General features: G+C 38.2%; 1 protein-coding gene across 3 annotated transcripts; it reads right to left on the reverse strand.

The window, feature by feature from the left end:
• Positions 1-1713: 1713 nt before the first annotated feature.
• ankrd49 (ankyrin repeat domain 49) lies at positions 1714-12133 on the reverse strand. 3 transcript variants are annotated; one of them, XM_032564142.1, is made up of 4 exons: positions 12054-12133; positions 11199-11319; positions 10471-10715; positions 1714-2739 (listed from the first exon to the last, which is right to left on the reverse strand). In XM_032564142.1, exons 3-4 carry the CDS (start codon positions 10681-10683, stop codon positions 2254-2256), a joined length of 699 nt encoding a protein of 232 aa, XP_032420033.1. In that variant the 5' UTR covers positions 10684-10715; positions 11199-11319; positions 12054-12133; the 3' UTR covers positions 1714-2253. The 3 variants fall into 3 exon arrangements, with proteins under 3 accessions (XP_032420033.1, XP_032420034.1, XP_032420031.1); XM_032564143.1 differs by lacking the exon at positions 11199-11319 and having other exon boundaries at positions 12054-12131; XM_032564140.1 differs by lacking the exon at positions 12054-12133 and having other exon boundaries at positions 11199-12040.
• Positions 12134-15322: the final 3189 nt, after the last annotated feature.

Below are 15322 nucleotides of genomic sequence, written 5' to 3' on the forward strand. Positions count from 1 at the left end.
GGAGCAGATGGTAGAGCAGATCACAAAGCGAAGCTGCAGAGAGAACAAGTGGCACGATGAAGATGAACAGTAAAGAGGGTTCGATAAAGTTCAGCGAGAGTCGAAAGAAAGACTAGACATAAAAGCTAAAAATTTTAAATTTTTTCGGGATAAATGGACTTTTTCTCTACGGCTGGATTCTTGAAGCCTGAAGGGCATCAGAGAACAACCTCAGCAAGGCCCAAAATCTCTGACGTGGGAGGATTTATGTGTGTGTGAAAACATAAATCAGAAACAGAAATGTTCTGAAAGTTTACATTTTTATGCCGCTAGTTTGAGAAAGAGAGACGCAGACTGGCCTGCTTGTCCGATCAGTGCAGCCAGGTTTCATGTGTGTAAGGTGACCACAACCAGCTTTTCATCTCAGAAGCATTTAAGTTCAAAAAAGAAAAAAAAAGCTGTAAAATGACACAAAGTACTCGATTTAAACAACTTGTAAACATAATTAATCAATTGAGTAAATTATATCTGTAATCTAATCCGACCAACCTTAATTGAAGGAAATAACTGGTTGTCATGGTAACACCATGCATAACTATAACTGTATTTTGTCCTTTCTATTGAGTCACATCAGCAGCTTCCCAGTATGTCTGGTTGATAATTAATCTCATTAAATGTATATTACATATAATAAAAATGACATAAATAGACAAAATAATCACCTGTAAGTAGAAAATTTCTAAACACTTTTTTTTGCTGCAGCTTTGAAAACCAACAGAAGAATTTTAAACTCAATCCGATAAGAAAATGGCAGCCAATACCGCCGTTATACGTCGCTCTCACTTCCAGCTTCCAGTTAAGAGTTTAGCTGCTGCATTTTGAATCAGAGATCATCTCTAGAGAAAGTATTGACAAGAGTTCACTTGAGGTGCTGAATAAGAACTCTGAGCTCTGAATAAATATGCACTCAGCAGACCACTTGGTGTTTTACTGCACTCACAACTCAGCTTCACAATTGATCAGCAACAAATTAAGATAGAAATGACCTACAACTTGTAGCTAAACTGGCTAATAATGCCAAAAAGCTAAACATTTGAAAAGAAAAAATAAACAAGTTGTATTGTGGCTAATTTGAACTTAAAGAGGGAAAATGTATCTGTAGATTTCACAAAAGCAAAGACATATACTGCATTTGGCTTAGTTCTCAAATCTTAAGACAAATCACAAAATGAGTCCACACTGAGATGCAGGAATATCATGTTGCTTGGCAACCTTCCGGGGTGACAATGCCTCCATCCATTGTTTACACTCACTTGTCCATGCAGGTCTGTGGAGGAGCTGGTGGCTGTCTCCAGCTGTTATTGAGCAACACACCCTGGACAGGTCACCAGTCCACCACAGAGACACAGAGGACTAACAACCACACACACACACACACACACACCCACGCACACCCACCCACACACACCTCAGAGTAATGTAGAGAGACTAATTAACATTCAAGTTTTTGGCTGTGGGAAGAAGCTGAAGCTCAAAGGTAGAAGACTGAAACCCAGGACTTTTTTTCTGCTGGGTACCTGAGCTACCATCCAACATGCAACCCAGTAACAATGGAGGAGGAAGAAGATGTTGAAAGTAAACGATTCACATTTCTCATGGGATGGTGTCTGTACTGCACAGTGATCTCTGTCTTACTCACAAATAAAAAAATACAAAAAATGGAAAGAAATACAAGGTTCAATTTCAAGTCTTTATTTGTATCTTCATTTAACCATATTTAATCCATCATACAGCTGCAAGAAAGCAAGTAGTTCATTCACAGACTGACCCAACTTTGACTGAATCAGATATCTTTCAGTGCCTTACAGAAGGGTTCGTGCCCCTTGGTCTTTTCACAGTTTGTATTCCAAACTAAACTGAACTTTTTCAGATTTTACTTGACACTAACAAAAGTAGTGCTTACTATAGATGGCAAAGGTACAGCTCTGCTGTGCTCTCCACCAACCTGCTCTTTATAGAAAGAGTGGAAAAAGAAAACTCCATTGGCAAAAGAAAGAACAAAGAAGTCTAAAGTTTAGTCCTGTAGACATTCAGTAAGTGTTGAAAATTTGACAAAATTTCACTTTTGTTTCGCATGAAGAGTATCAGCTGAGGCAGAAAACACTGAACCTCACCCTAAACATACCATTCCCAGGTAACGCATCATGCTGCGGAGATTCTTTATCTCAAAGAAACATAAAAGCTAGTTAGAGTAATCCATAAAAACAAGTCAGATTAAGACGCTGTAACAGACGGGACCGCGTTAACGCAGTCCTCTACCATCTCAAACAAAACGTAATACGGGCCGCTACGTCGGGCTACGTCGCCGGCCGTTTCCCCGCTGCTGCTGCGGAGCGCCGGTTTCAGGTTCCTTTTGGAGAGGAGGAACTCTAAAATGTGTGCCGTGTTCGGTTTGGAGGAGTTGGAGTGGGAGGCGGCCAGGTGCAGCGGTGTGAGGCCACCGTTGGTCTGGGCGTTAAGCTGGGCACCGTGTTGCAGGAGACAACTCGCCACGGCGACGTGGCTCCATCGGCAGGCGCTGTGCAGGGGCGTCCAGCCGTCGACCGTACGGTGATTTACCACGGAGCCGGCGGCCAGAAGAGTCTTCACGACTTCAATATGGCCGCTGTACGCCGCACGGTGCAGGGGGGTGTAGCCGTCCTCGTCGCAGCAGTGCACCAGCAGAGGATCAGCAGCTAACAAACGGAGGACGGTGGTGAGCTGGAGACAATGCAGGACAGAGAAACATCTTTATAAGGGCTGCGACAAAACGATTTTAACAATATTCTGATGACTAATGGGAAAAAAATTAATTGTCACAGCCTGTCGATTTTTTCATTTAGAGACACATTAAAAGATAGATTACATTTTTAAAATACAGAAACATGTTATAGCCTAAAATGCAAAACCACAGCATTCCTTTTGGTGAAGCATCTTTAGCTAAATAACATACAGCTATGGAAAAAAAATAATAATAAGATTTTATTCTATGAGCTACTGACAACATGTCTCCGAAATTATGAGCAAAAATTTGGTATTTATTTGCAGAAAATAAGAAATGGTCAAAATCACAAAAAAGATGCAGTGCTTTCAGACCTCAAATAACGCAAAGAAAACAAGTTCATATTCATTTAGAAACAATACTAATGTTTTACCATCAGGTTTTCAATAGGGTTCAGTGCAGAGGTCGCTTCCTTTTTTTCCCAGAGCTGTACCTCTACGTCAAAATGTGAGTAGATCTGTGCCTTCTGCAGGACTTAACATCAAAGGGCTAATCTGAGGACTATTCAAATAAGCAAAAGGTGCTTAATTGACCTTTTTTTTTTTTTTACAGAATTTGAATCAGGTGAAGCTAAAGCTGTGTGACTTGAGTTTTGAGTAGAACAGATTCATAGACAGGTTTTTGAGAGTCAGCATACTCGAGTGAATGATTAATTGATTACTAAATTAATTGATTTCTTCAATAACTGATTCATCATGATGAATCTGATTAATCATTATGAGACTTCTTTTTACTTTCCTTTTTTTTTTCCTGTCACAGTCCAAACCATGACCAGTAAGGTAATTGGTCTCTAAGGTTCGGCATGAGTGTGTGTGAGTTGTGTTTCTGTGTGTCTCTGATGGACAGGTGACCTGTCCGGGGTGTATCCCGCCTGTTACCCAACAACAGCTGGAGATGGGTAGCAGCCGCCCCCCTCAACGCTCAATACACAAGCGAGTATAGATGATGGACGGAAGAATGAAAGTCTTATTCAATAACATTCATATCAAAGAAACTCTCCTTTGCTGTAGTGAATAAAACATTCAAATCTTTAAGTGATAATGAACTCATCATTAATTTAATTATAGTGGATCAAACAAAGAGTCACTTTTTTCTTTAAGAAGTCTAGTGGCTTCTTCTGGAGTAAACCTGAGGGATTCAGGCAGGAGGAGAACTCCGTCACCAAGGCTGCAGCCGTAACATCCGACTAATGACCCTCCACCACAGGCAGTAAACCATGCTGCTGCTGTATCACTTCACAGCAACCATCCACACTCAAAGAGAAGTGATTCAATGTTGCAAGTAAGATCCTTTTAATCTCCATTAATTGAAAAAAAATGCCATGCAGTTCAGAATTCCCTGAAAACATGAATACCATCAATAAGCAGAGTAAATTCACTCTACTTATTTTTGACCTTATGTAATTAAAAATTCTCTTCTTGAAAATTGCTCGCGGTGTGAGTCATCAGCCAAGCTTACCCAAATAACAGGCTTTGAAAAGAGTAAGTCTTTGTGTTCTGATGGCAAGTTGGACTCTATTAGCATATTTTTCCCTTTCAATACATGATGAAAAAGGAATAATACATAAATATCCTTGGAGGAATAACAGGAGATGGAGCTTTTTTCAAGGAATGTGACATAAAGAGAATAAAATCTGTCAATTTCGGCTGGGTCAAGACACAATAAATAAATAAAACATTCATCTTCTTAGAGAACGCCACAGTGCGACCAGGTTGGAATAGCAAAACCATTTAGTGTGAACACTTACTGGGCGAAGAGGACTACCTACCATTTTATTTTCACTGTCATGTTTTTATAGGAAACAAAGTGATCACGGAGAGAGCGCCAGTGTTAAAAGACTCCGACCTGAGCCGGGTGTTGAGAAGAGAACGCCTTCCTGTGAACAAAACGATGCAATTTTTGTCGCGTGACTACGTCAATGAGATCCGATTCTGACATTTTGGACAAAGAATCGGAAAGCCTTAAGGCTGCAAAAGAGTGAGAGAAAGCAACACTTCATGTGTTACAGAATAATTGTTGTGTCTGTCATGAAATGTGCCGGATATTTGCAGCATATTGGAAAATTGCCATCTGCAGAAATGCCCCTGGTCAAAAACAACCAATCAGAGCTGGGAGGGAAGCCTTAGTGTTGTCAATCATGCCTGCGTACGTGCCGCTAAATGTGCTAATGGTAAAGAAACAACTTATTTTTCCAGGAAAACAGCTTATTCATTGTGCTAACTAGCCTGAGCATTCATGGCAGGCTCTGTTGTGGTGATCCAGCTATAGTGTAGCAGAGAGGAAGGGGGACAAGTGATGTGAGCAGCATGTACATGAGGGTGATTGACAGCACTAAGCTTCCTCCTGGCTCTGATTCGTTGTTTGACTGAACAATGTTGTGCATGTCAGCAGGTTCGTAGGAAAACAGCAGAAAAACTAAATTGGTACACAGATTACCCGTCTCATATTATATTGTCATAACATGGTGGCAGTTTTTACGAATATGTAAAAACGTATTTTTTTATATAAAAGTTACATATTGCAGCTTTATTGCACATGTAAACGCTGGGTTAGACTAATCACTCTTCCAATAGCAGCAAAACATGCGATATTTTACACACTATAATAAACTTTGACAGAGAATCCCAGCAGAAATCATTATAGATTAATGTTTGCTCAGTTAAAATTGGGTTTAGGGTTGAAGGTCTTTCCGCCTTCTCTGCCTTGTTAAAAATTGCTAACAAATATCAAACTGTGTTGCAAGCATTTCTGTTCTAGTAACACAGTGTGATAGAATCTGTAATAGCTTTCCATCTAGACACCACTGGATACTAAACCTCCACTGTACCAAGTCAGTGTGGAAAAAAAAAAATATAGTCAAAGCACAGACAAACATAATTATAGTGCAGAGCAGACTGTCCACTACTCACACTAAATGAGAGACTCCGCTAACAGAACTGACCCGAAAGAAAATGGGTCATTCACATTAATATATGGCCATTTTTAAATATTCAAGGATAATAATTACTGTCCTAATCCATGCACTGTGGCCACTAACAGCTGTGCTCAGCAGAAATAGTTACATAACAGTTAAATTATGCTTAATGTGCTTTGAAGACACTAGGTACAGACCCATTTTTAGTGGGCTGGACAGGTCATTGTGTGCATTTATCAAGTCAAATTTTCTGCATAGCAGATTTGTCATTTCAAAGTGCTTTTCATCATAACACATCAGTCATCAATTGTAAAACAACCAATAAATATTACATTATTAATCCATATTACATTACATTTCTTTTAATTAGGTACAATCTTCCGCTGATCAATGGCTCAATTTCATAATTATTTTTGCTTAAAATACAAATTATGGAAAGCCAATGACAGACTTAATTCGACGGCAATGATCTGATAATAAACACCGTGTGATAGCAAAACAAAGTACAGTATGTATGCCACTTTAAACCCATTGCTTTCCACTATTACTATTATTATTACTATGATCATGAAAAAAAATTGTCAAAATGTGCAACACTCCAAGGGGGGAAATGTGGATCAAAGTTTACAAATTCTGAACATCACATCAAATTTTACAGGATGAAGGTTTAACTTGCAAAACTGAAAAAAATGTTCCTTATTAAACAACATTTCTCTGCCTACATTCATCAGGCAAAAGTTAATATTATCAAGATAAAAGGACAGGATTAAAATTAATAACCATGACTAGGCCATTACTGTTTATTGCGATAAACAATAAATCAATTAATCGCATGATAAATTAAAACTATCAACCTTATTTTAATTTATCGGCTTTATCGTTTCGATGACGATCTTAGAGTTGCCGGCCGATTTTCAAAACCTGACAGATCACACATTAGCCGACAGAAATCCTAGGTATAACGGTTCGATCGGGTTCGTTCCTGCCGTGTGGTGTCCAACAATGGGCACAAAATAATGGCTACAATTTCAGTTAACTAATTTTAAAACCAGGCTTTAATCAATGCTTTACTACAATCTACCTGCAACGCATGTGGCTAGTGTCAGTCCTGACCAAATGAAAATCATTATAACCTACAGGATTTACGTCACGTTAACGAAGAACGGCTGAAAAATTACCAGGTTTATCAACTGCGGTAGCAATTTCACTCCAACTCCTCCCCTTGTCATTTCTATATTCTTTGCATGTTGAATAAACATTAATGTTGTTTCCACATATCATCTCCAATGTCCGCTGGACTAAGGGGTTGCGCTTTGTCAGCTGTTTTGATTCCCCCTCTGTAATTTCCCCTCAGAAAACACGGAGGAGAATCCACGCTTTCTGATTGGCTACCTGTCACATTCAACAGGCTGCGTTAAGCTCCCAGTCGGGGGAAACCCGATTTAGATCGGAGCGGCAACGACGATCTACCGTAACACACCACACACTACAGGATGATCCATTAAGAAATCGCAAGCGACAATCTTGGAACACCCAACGTTCTAAGATTGTCATAAGGGGAAAATCGGGGCAAAAAACCGTGTAGTGTGAACTATTGCATCAGGTAGTCGATGTGCCCATTTTCTCTATTTAAATCTAATTATTACGGGCAACATAATATACAGACTTCATAATCTGCAGTCTTTTGACTAAATGCAGTATTTATTTCCACTTTGGCTTTATGTTGTTTAGTTTTTATTCAAGTACATGTTTTGTTAATGGAGACTGAGAATCCATTTTATTTTTGTTTTTGGTTGTTTTGTTTATCAGTTCCAGTGTAAAGTGTTCTTTTGAAAATAAAGTGCATCTATCTAAGGCAAGACATTGCATACATTATTACATCATTTCCATTAAATCAGTGTAAAAAGGTCTTCAAACAATATTATCGTTTATCGCAATAATTTTTGACAATTAATCGCTCAGCAAAATTTGTTATTGTGACAGGCCAAACCATTACTTCCCTCTTCTTATTTTTTTGTAGCGGTGAATCGGCATTCACCGCTAAAATGCCTTGAATGCATTGTAGCGTTCACAATGCACAATTTGGCACCGTCAGGCCAACATGTGCAATTTGTGAATCTTAAGTCTGTGCACGTCCCGGAGACTGACTCTGCATGGCTGTGATTACTGTCTCAACTGGATGTAGTGCAGAATCTTTTCCATTTTTTTTATGTTACAGTTTTCAGCACCTCCAAACAGAGTGGTTAGACTGATGGAAGACTAGAAAGTCCCATAAAAATATCTGCCTTGTGACAGTCGCTGTACTTGTCTGATTACTCTAAAAGCAGGAAGGAAAGGAGGAACGAGTTGTTTGTGATGAAGAAGCAGGGTGGCTAAAAGAGAAGCGCTCTGAATGCCGCTATTAAAGAGAGAGAGAGAGAGAGCCGAGGAAAACAGAAAATTGTTCGTCTCACCACGATGATACCACTGAGAAAATTGCAGCAGCATTTAAACTGTATGAAACGTTAAAGCCAATGTAGCAGCAAGACTAAATCAGATGCATCTCAGCACTTTGATGGATTTAGAGATGAAGCTGAAAATCTGGTCAAATCTGGTTTTTAAAAGCCACATTTTATTTTTAGTTTTTTTTCCTTGAGTGAGATAGTTACTTTACCTCAAAATGTGATACCTTCTGTCAAAGAAAAGCTTTTAGAACAATTTTCAGATCGCAAGTTTCTAGAACGAACGGATTTCTAGGGCTTGGCAATGACTGAAGTAAAGTGAAGTCTTGTGTCATCTCAAAAAGATGTTTGAATCTTAACAAGTCCCTTTTTCACAATGTTAGACAAAATGAAACTGACCAAAATATCTGTACAAACGGATGGATGCAAAAAAGAACCAGAGTGAAAGCATAAGAGCTGAATTATCAGTCAGTCTGAAGGGGGAGACCTTCTACGATATTTAGGTTAGATTTTTGGGAAGAGGAAGAGGGAGTCACCGTTTCCGCCTTTCCTGCAGGTGGCGGTTAGACCGCCATTCCAGCACAAATCCTCTGCTACTTTCCCTTCCTTCAATAAGAAGCAGCAATTTTGCACTTTTTTCCCCATCTCCACTTTGTTTTCCTTCATTAAACAATGTCACCATGGGAACCTCTAAGACTTTTTGTAAATCAGAGATTCAATTTAAATAGTTTACATCTTGTTAAAATTATTTTTATTACATCATGATACAACTGGTCCTAATTAGGGAGCATGAGGGTGCAAATGCAAAACATTTTAACAGTTTTGTTTTAAAGAAAGATAGCAGTAATCACTAATTAACTTAAAATGTACAAAACACTCAGCAAAATTAAATATCAAATGGATAAAGCAGCAAGCTTAGAGAACTGCATTCTATGTTTTTTTTGCAAATAATGTTTCGGCAGATTTAAAAGTTTGAGTGAAACTTGTTTGCAGGTGCATTAGATAACAGTTTTCTCGGTAAAACAAATTGAGGGTATTTTTCTCACATATTTCAGTCACCAAATTGATTTTCAAACTCGAGCTGCAGACTTGAGGAAAACATCTCATTACAGACAACTCACTAACTGACAACAGTTTGCTCAAAAGAAAAGCAGCAACAACTTGAACAAACTAAAGAAGTTTCCCAGAAACAACCTCGGAGGAACAAATGATCATTCTCACTTCGTCTCCGTGCCGCATTCATCTGACCTCTCTGCCGTCTCTCTGAATTAACTTCCTCACCTCGTTTTATGTATCCGAATCTAGGAAGATAGCAATGAGTTTATAAAAGCACATAACTGCAGGCTGAGCCACCTTAACACACCAAGTTTCATATTTTTTAAATAACGTCCCAAGAGTTCACTAAATGCTCAAACACCCTGAAGATATTTTATTGTTGAAACCACAATCTGTATTTTATCGGAGTTTAATGTGCTAAACTAAATAACAAGTGTACAGAAATATTTTACAACCAGAGAGCCTGAATAATTAGATAATATTTGATCCAGTCCAAGCGGTTCTTTCCTATATGGTCCAGTCCTGTGAGGCATAGTCAGACCTTTCTACTCAAACACCTCTAAAAATCAAATGCAACTCATTGCTCTCAGAGGTCAGCTGATAATTTAATACAGCTGTTTTTTGAAGGTTAAATGAGTAAGGTCACGAAGAGCAAGAACCACAACAGTCAAGTCAAGGAGAATCTTCTGGAGCAATCTAAAGCAGGATCTGGTTAGAGAACAACAATATGTCAAGATTTAAGCATCAAACAGAGCTCTGTTCAATCCCACATCAGAATATGGAAGAGCGTTCCCATTTGTTCTTCCATTTTGGAAAAAAAACATCTCAGTCTTTAGATGTGTGAAGATGGTAGCAACATCTTCAGCCTTCAGCTGTAGCAGGCAAAAAATATTTGGAAAAATAATTAAGTATTATGTGTTTTCCCTTCTGGCTGGTTTATGACAGAAAATACCAAATAAAACATATTTGGTGGAAATTAATGGGGGGATATGCATGTGTGGGTATTTATTATTTTGCCTCAACACAGACTGTGGAGTGTCCTTTTTTTTTTTTTCCCATTCTATTTTTTTATATATAAAATAAACAGAGAAGCCTGTTAAGAGTCATCCACAGAGCTGTTCAGGAGAGTTCATGATGATGTGGATAACAAGACCAGAAATGCAACACTATACAAACAAAAATAATGACCTGCATGGACTGACCTTAAAGCAATTATTTCAAGCCCTTGTCAAGTGTAACCCTTGCTTGATGGCACTTACGCGGTTATTCTCTGCTGCCCAGAGAACGAGCTCCTTTGGGTTTTCTTTGAGTGCGTCCTCCTTTTCTTGATACCACTCCTCGCTGTGCGTCTCCTCGTCCACCTCTTCCTCTTCGTCCTTGCTCGCGGTCCAGGAACTCGTGGGCCCTCTGGGGATCAGGTGTCCGTGGGTGTCGAGCAGCTCAAGCTGGTTGAAATCTTCTGGAAACTCCATTCCACACCGAGTTTGTTAAAGAGCCTGAGACGCTAAAAGAAATTAAGTCAGGATGACTTGAGTAACTGAAGGAAAATCTTGAGTCAAACCGCTGTGCAAATATTACATAAACAGTCGTACATGATGATAATATTGCATAAAATACTGAACTAATGATAAATCTTCCTCTGCCAAGGAAAGAAGTCAGTCTGCCTGAAACTTTACTGTCCAGGTAGGAGATGTGTTGTGTCATAGAGAGGAGTATTTTGGTTAAAGATGTATTTATCAAACCCAGAACAAAAGACCTTGCTGCCTGAAGCTTTAGAGAAAGTCATAATCCACAGTGAAACAACTCCTGTAGCAGTGAAGGGAGAAAAGTCAAACAGCAGAGAAGAAGCCATTCTCCAAAAGCAACATAAAAAGTAAAGTTAAGTCTATGGACCCTTTATTTTCCATTTATTTCTTTAGAATGAATATTGAAACAGTGTGAAGCCTCGAGTCTAACCCGTCTAAGCAAGCATACACAACTTTAATACCTTTTAAGGATCTGATTACTCAGTATCTGCCACAGACCGGCGACCTGTCCAGGGTGAACACCGCCTCTGGACCCCGATAGGAACAAGGGTGTTAGAAAATGGATGGATGACTCAGTATGTCCTGGAATTTAAAGGTAACACATTATTTACGTATTTTTGTTCCCATAACCGTGTATAATAGCATACGGTTGCTGCATATCAACTGTTTTGCTTTTTTAAAAAAGTTTTAGAGTTTAAAGATTAATATATGATCTTTCTGGTTTGTAAATTTGTCAAACCTCTATGGTCAAAAAGTGCATTAACTGGAGGCAACAGTATGCCTGTCACAATAAGCAATAAATCAATTAATCGCATGGCGAATTAAAATGAGCTCCATAGTTTCCAGCAGAACAGGGAATCGTTAAAAAGCATTTTGAGAAATGCTGCAAACGCCCAGTACGACATAGATAGTTAGCACTTTATTTTTACAAAAGTGGCACTTTTACCGGTTTCCCTTTCTAAGCTCAATGATTGCGTGTTTTTTTTGTGTGTGTTGTTGTTTTTTTTAACAGTTTTGATTACAGAGACTCGTGCGTTATAATTCATATCAGAAATGAGTTCAAGTCTCTCTTATGATCAATAGAAACACGGTAAAGTGCAAGGAAACAACAACAAACGCGCTCTGCCCTGCTGAAATAAAAGCTGGTCAGGCTAACATTAGCCGCAGTTCATACTCGTTGTGGAGTAAAACAAGCTGAAAAAAACTCCAAGCAAAAACATTGTCGCTTCATTTAACAGATTTCATTACCGCTAAGCTAAACAACGTAACTGAGACCAAAGTCTTCTGCCACGGACACAAAATAGCAACTAACTTACCCTGATGCTTAATTTCGCCTACAACATCTCACAATTTTAAAGACACAGAAAATTAAAACAGTCTTCTACCCTGAAAAGGCACATGGGATGTGTAGTTCCTTGAAAGCATCACGAATGGAGCGTTTGGGTAGAAGAACAGCATTACCCATAACCCTCCACTGCTTGCATACTTCTTCGCTGATTTAATTTCGGGTAGTTCGGTTCAGATGCATCTTGCGTCGCCTTCTGGCCCTTATTGGTGCGGCCCCAGTGGAAAATGTCCCAGAAAACACGGTGTTAGAATAAAAGCTCTCAGTAAAAACGGATTTAGACGAAAAGATCTCAGAAATAAAAGCGTCAGAAAAAACGACCTCATACAAAATGGTCTAAAAACTCTCAGAAAAAAACGGCCTTGGTCTGACATCTGGCTTTGTTCTAACGTGTGAGGATGTTCTCCTGAAATCTGAGGATGTCCTAAAATGTGTATTGACAGAACTTTTCTTGTCTGACAGTTTCTTCTGTGGTTTGGTCTCCTAAAAAAAACAACAACCCCCCGTCCCCCCAAAAAACAACAAAAACAAACAAAAACGATACACCATTCAGTACATGAGCATGAACTAGTTTCCCTACAAGAGGACTTTTTTTTTCATAGTTTAAAATGATAAACTGTATTTACAAAGATATAAAAAGAGGAGTGCATGGGTTCAAACTGGGGGTATGAGCTGGGTTGGGTTTTGATGCTGGTCATTTCACCCTGTATGACTACTTTTGTGGTTTGGTTGTTTCAAATTCAAATTATGGAAGTATAAAAAGAAGTCTTCTGCCACAGAACGTGTTGTGCCTATTAGCAACAGAAAGAAACTTGAAGTGGCATCAGTAATGGCTGGGGGAAGGCGTAAACTAGATGACGATTCATGAAACACCAAAGCTTTCCAACTGGTGCAACTGGAGTGAACCAGTTATACCCACTGGTACAACTGGTTCACTCCAGAGCCAAAGTTTGGTGGCGTCTCATTTGCTATAGTGCGCCATCCACTGGACAATACATGTACAGGAAGCATAATTTGTGATGGTATTTTAAGCTTTTAATTTGATCTGCTTGAATGATAACGCCAATGAACAAGTAATTAGGCATATAATCTAGTTTTCTGACAGTTTGTTGGCATATATTTATGGGAAACGTTAAAGGGCTGTGATGTGGATGTGTTTTTGTCTATTTTTGTGTTGGCTTCCATTACAAGAGACACAAGTTTTGATCTTAAAAACCTTTTGAGTTTGAGCCTGCAGTGAAATTTTTCCTCCTGACATCTTTGCCCTCATATTGGTATTTGCTTAGACTAGATGGGTTTTCAAATGACTGACTTTTAGTCCTATTTTTTTTCTTTTTATTTATTCTTGCTATGATCTTAGATAATCCTCACCCATAAAAATGGCATAGGGGTTACTAGGTGTTGAAAATGCTTCCTGTAATACTGAAAAACACCACATTTATTGAATGGATGCACTCATGTCTGTTTATTTATTTATTTATTTTTTTTAGAAAACATTACTTGTTTAATTTTTCTCAACTGCTTATGCTAGCTAACCAAATGTATAACATTCTTCAATTGTGTTCAGATACCGCACAAAAACAATAGCTTTAAGTCAATGGTTGTCAAACCAGGTCGTACAAAATATGTATCTCCCTAGTGGGAGGTACTTTGAACGTGTTTCACTTTGAACCCACTCTGAAGTGAATGGCTCTGTCTTGTGTTTGAATAAATCGGGCTATAAACAATCAAAATTGTTAAGAATACGGCTTATGGGCGAAATGTCAAGTACCCATCTCTGCATATTGTTATTCACATTTGCTCAGGTTCTCATAAAGCTGAGTTGGGGTCTCTTGAGTGTTCTCTCACAACTGTCAGTGTTACTCAAAGCATGTCTGTGGTCCAAAGCAGAGACGTCTTATTATCTGACACCAGCTGAAGAATGACTCAAGACAGAAAAGGAAAAATATATGATGAATGAAGAGAACAGAAATGAACAAAACAGACATTTTTTCCACATGAAGTTCTTAAAACAGAATCATCTTGCCTGAGTTAGACGAGTAAAACTGCAAGATGACATTTATTTCATGAGGGCCTCTTTAGTGACTCATCTTATAAAGATCTCAGCATCTGTTTTCAACCATTTATGAGCACAGAATGTTGATAGCATCTGTTTTCAACCATTTATGAGCACAGGATGTTGATATAATAAAACTGAGGCAAGCATTAAGATGAAGAAGACATACTCAATAAATGTCTCATTACCATATGAGTTACTTTTGTGCAAACATATTGCAGAAATGAGTCCAGAAAAGACTTGTGCATGTGCATTTAAATCTATGGGGTCATCCTTTCTAAAATTTATCTCAGTCAAATGCGATGTCTGACTTATTTTCTAATTCAAACAATTTTAAGAAAGTATCTGCACATTTTTGTATTCTCTGAAATTTGTCCAGAAGAGAAATGATTCTTCAGACAGTTTGCGGTCTTGTGAAGTTTTTTTTTTTTGTCTGTTTCTTTGCTCTTTGTCACAAAAGTACCTGCTAGTGCAACAAAATTTGTTTCTTTTGTATGTATTAATCACTGCGGTACTGTTCAAGAATTAAGAATAGAAAGCTTTAATGGCCTGACACTTTCTTTGCATTTTGTCCAATATAAATGTTTTTAAGCACACCTTGCAGAACATTTTGCCATCATCAGTCAAATGTATAAAAGGCAGCAGCAGCCTTAAAATGCTTTGGCCTTCATGAACTGTTGGAAAAGATTGAGCAAAAAGGTTGAGATGTTGCAACATCTTTTAAAATATTGCAAGTTTCCAAAGTAACATTTAGGATGGTTTTGAAAAGTACTTTGTAAAAATATTACTACTTTTATGAGTAGTTTGAATAGCCTGGAGTAAAAAATTCAAGTGTCTTCCCCAGGTGTCACTAAATCCAGACAATAATCTTTGGTATATTTCTTACATAACACCAAACCTCATGGCTATTTTAAGAGAAATTTCTTCAAAACCTTTTTTACCCTGAGAGCTAAAGTGCATTAGTCTTCTGACTAATTCCAACATGTTTTTTTTATATTCAGCAAAATGACATGAATGAAAATAAAAAAGTACATATGATTCATAATTTAGGAAGATAAACAAAATATTCAAAAAATATAACTTTGATAAATACACAGCATTTTACAAGCAGAAACTCCAGTCAATTAGAAGATAAAGAATTCTTGGCATAGCATTTTAATGCAATTTCTCCTGATTAGTCTTTG

This window comes from Xiphophorus hellerii, chromosome 5, assembly GCF_003331165.1.
Source record: "Xiphophorus hellerii strain 12219 chromosome 5, Xiphophorus_hellerii-4.1, whole genome shotgun sequence".
In the NCBI taxonomy this organism is placed as follows: Eukaryota; Metazoa; Chordata; class Actinopteri; order Cyprinodontiformes; family Poeciliidae; genus Xiphophorus; species Xiphophorus hellerii.

Coding starts and splice junctions, on each gene's coding strand:
- ankrd49 (XM_032564142.1), bottom strand. CDS start 10,683: ATGGAGTTTCCAGAAGATTTCAACCAGCTTGAGCTGCTCGACACCCAC. Junction 2,740..10,470: donor GGGCAGCAGAGAATAACCGC/GTAAGTGCCATC, acceptor CATTGTCTCCAG/CTCACCACCGTCCTCCGTTT.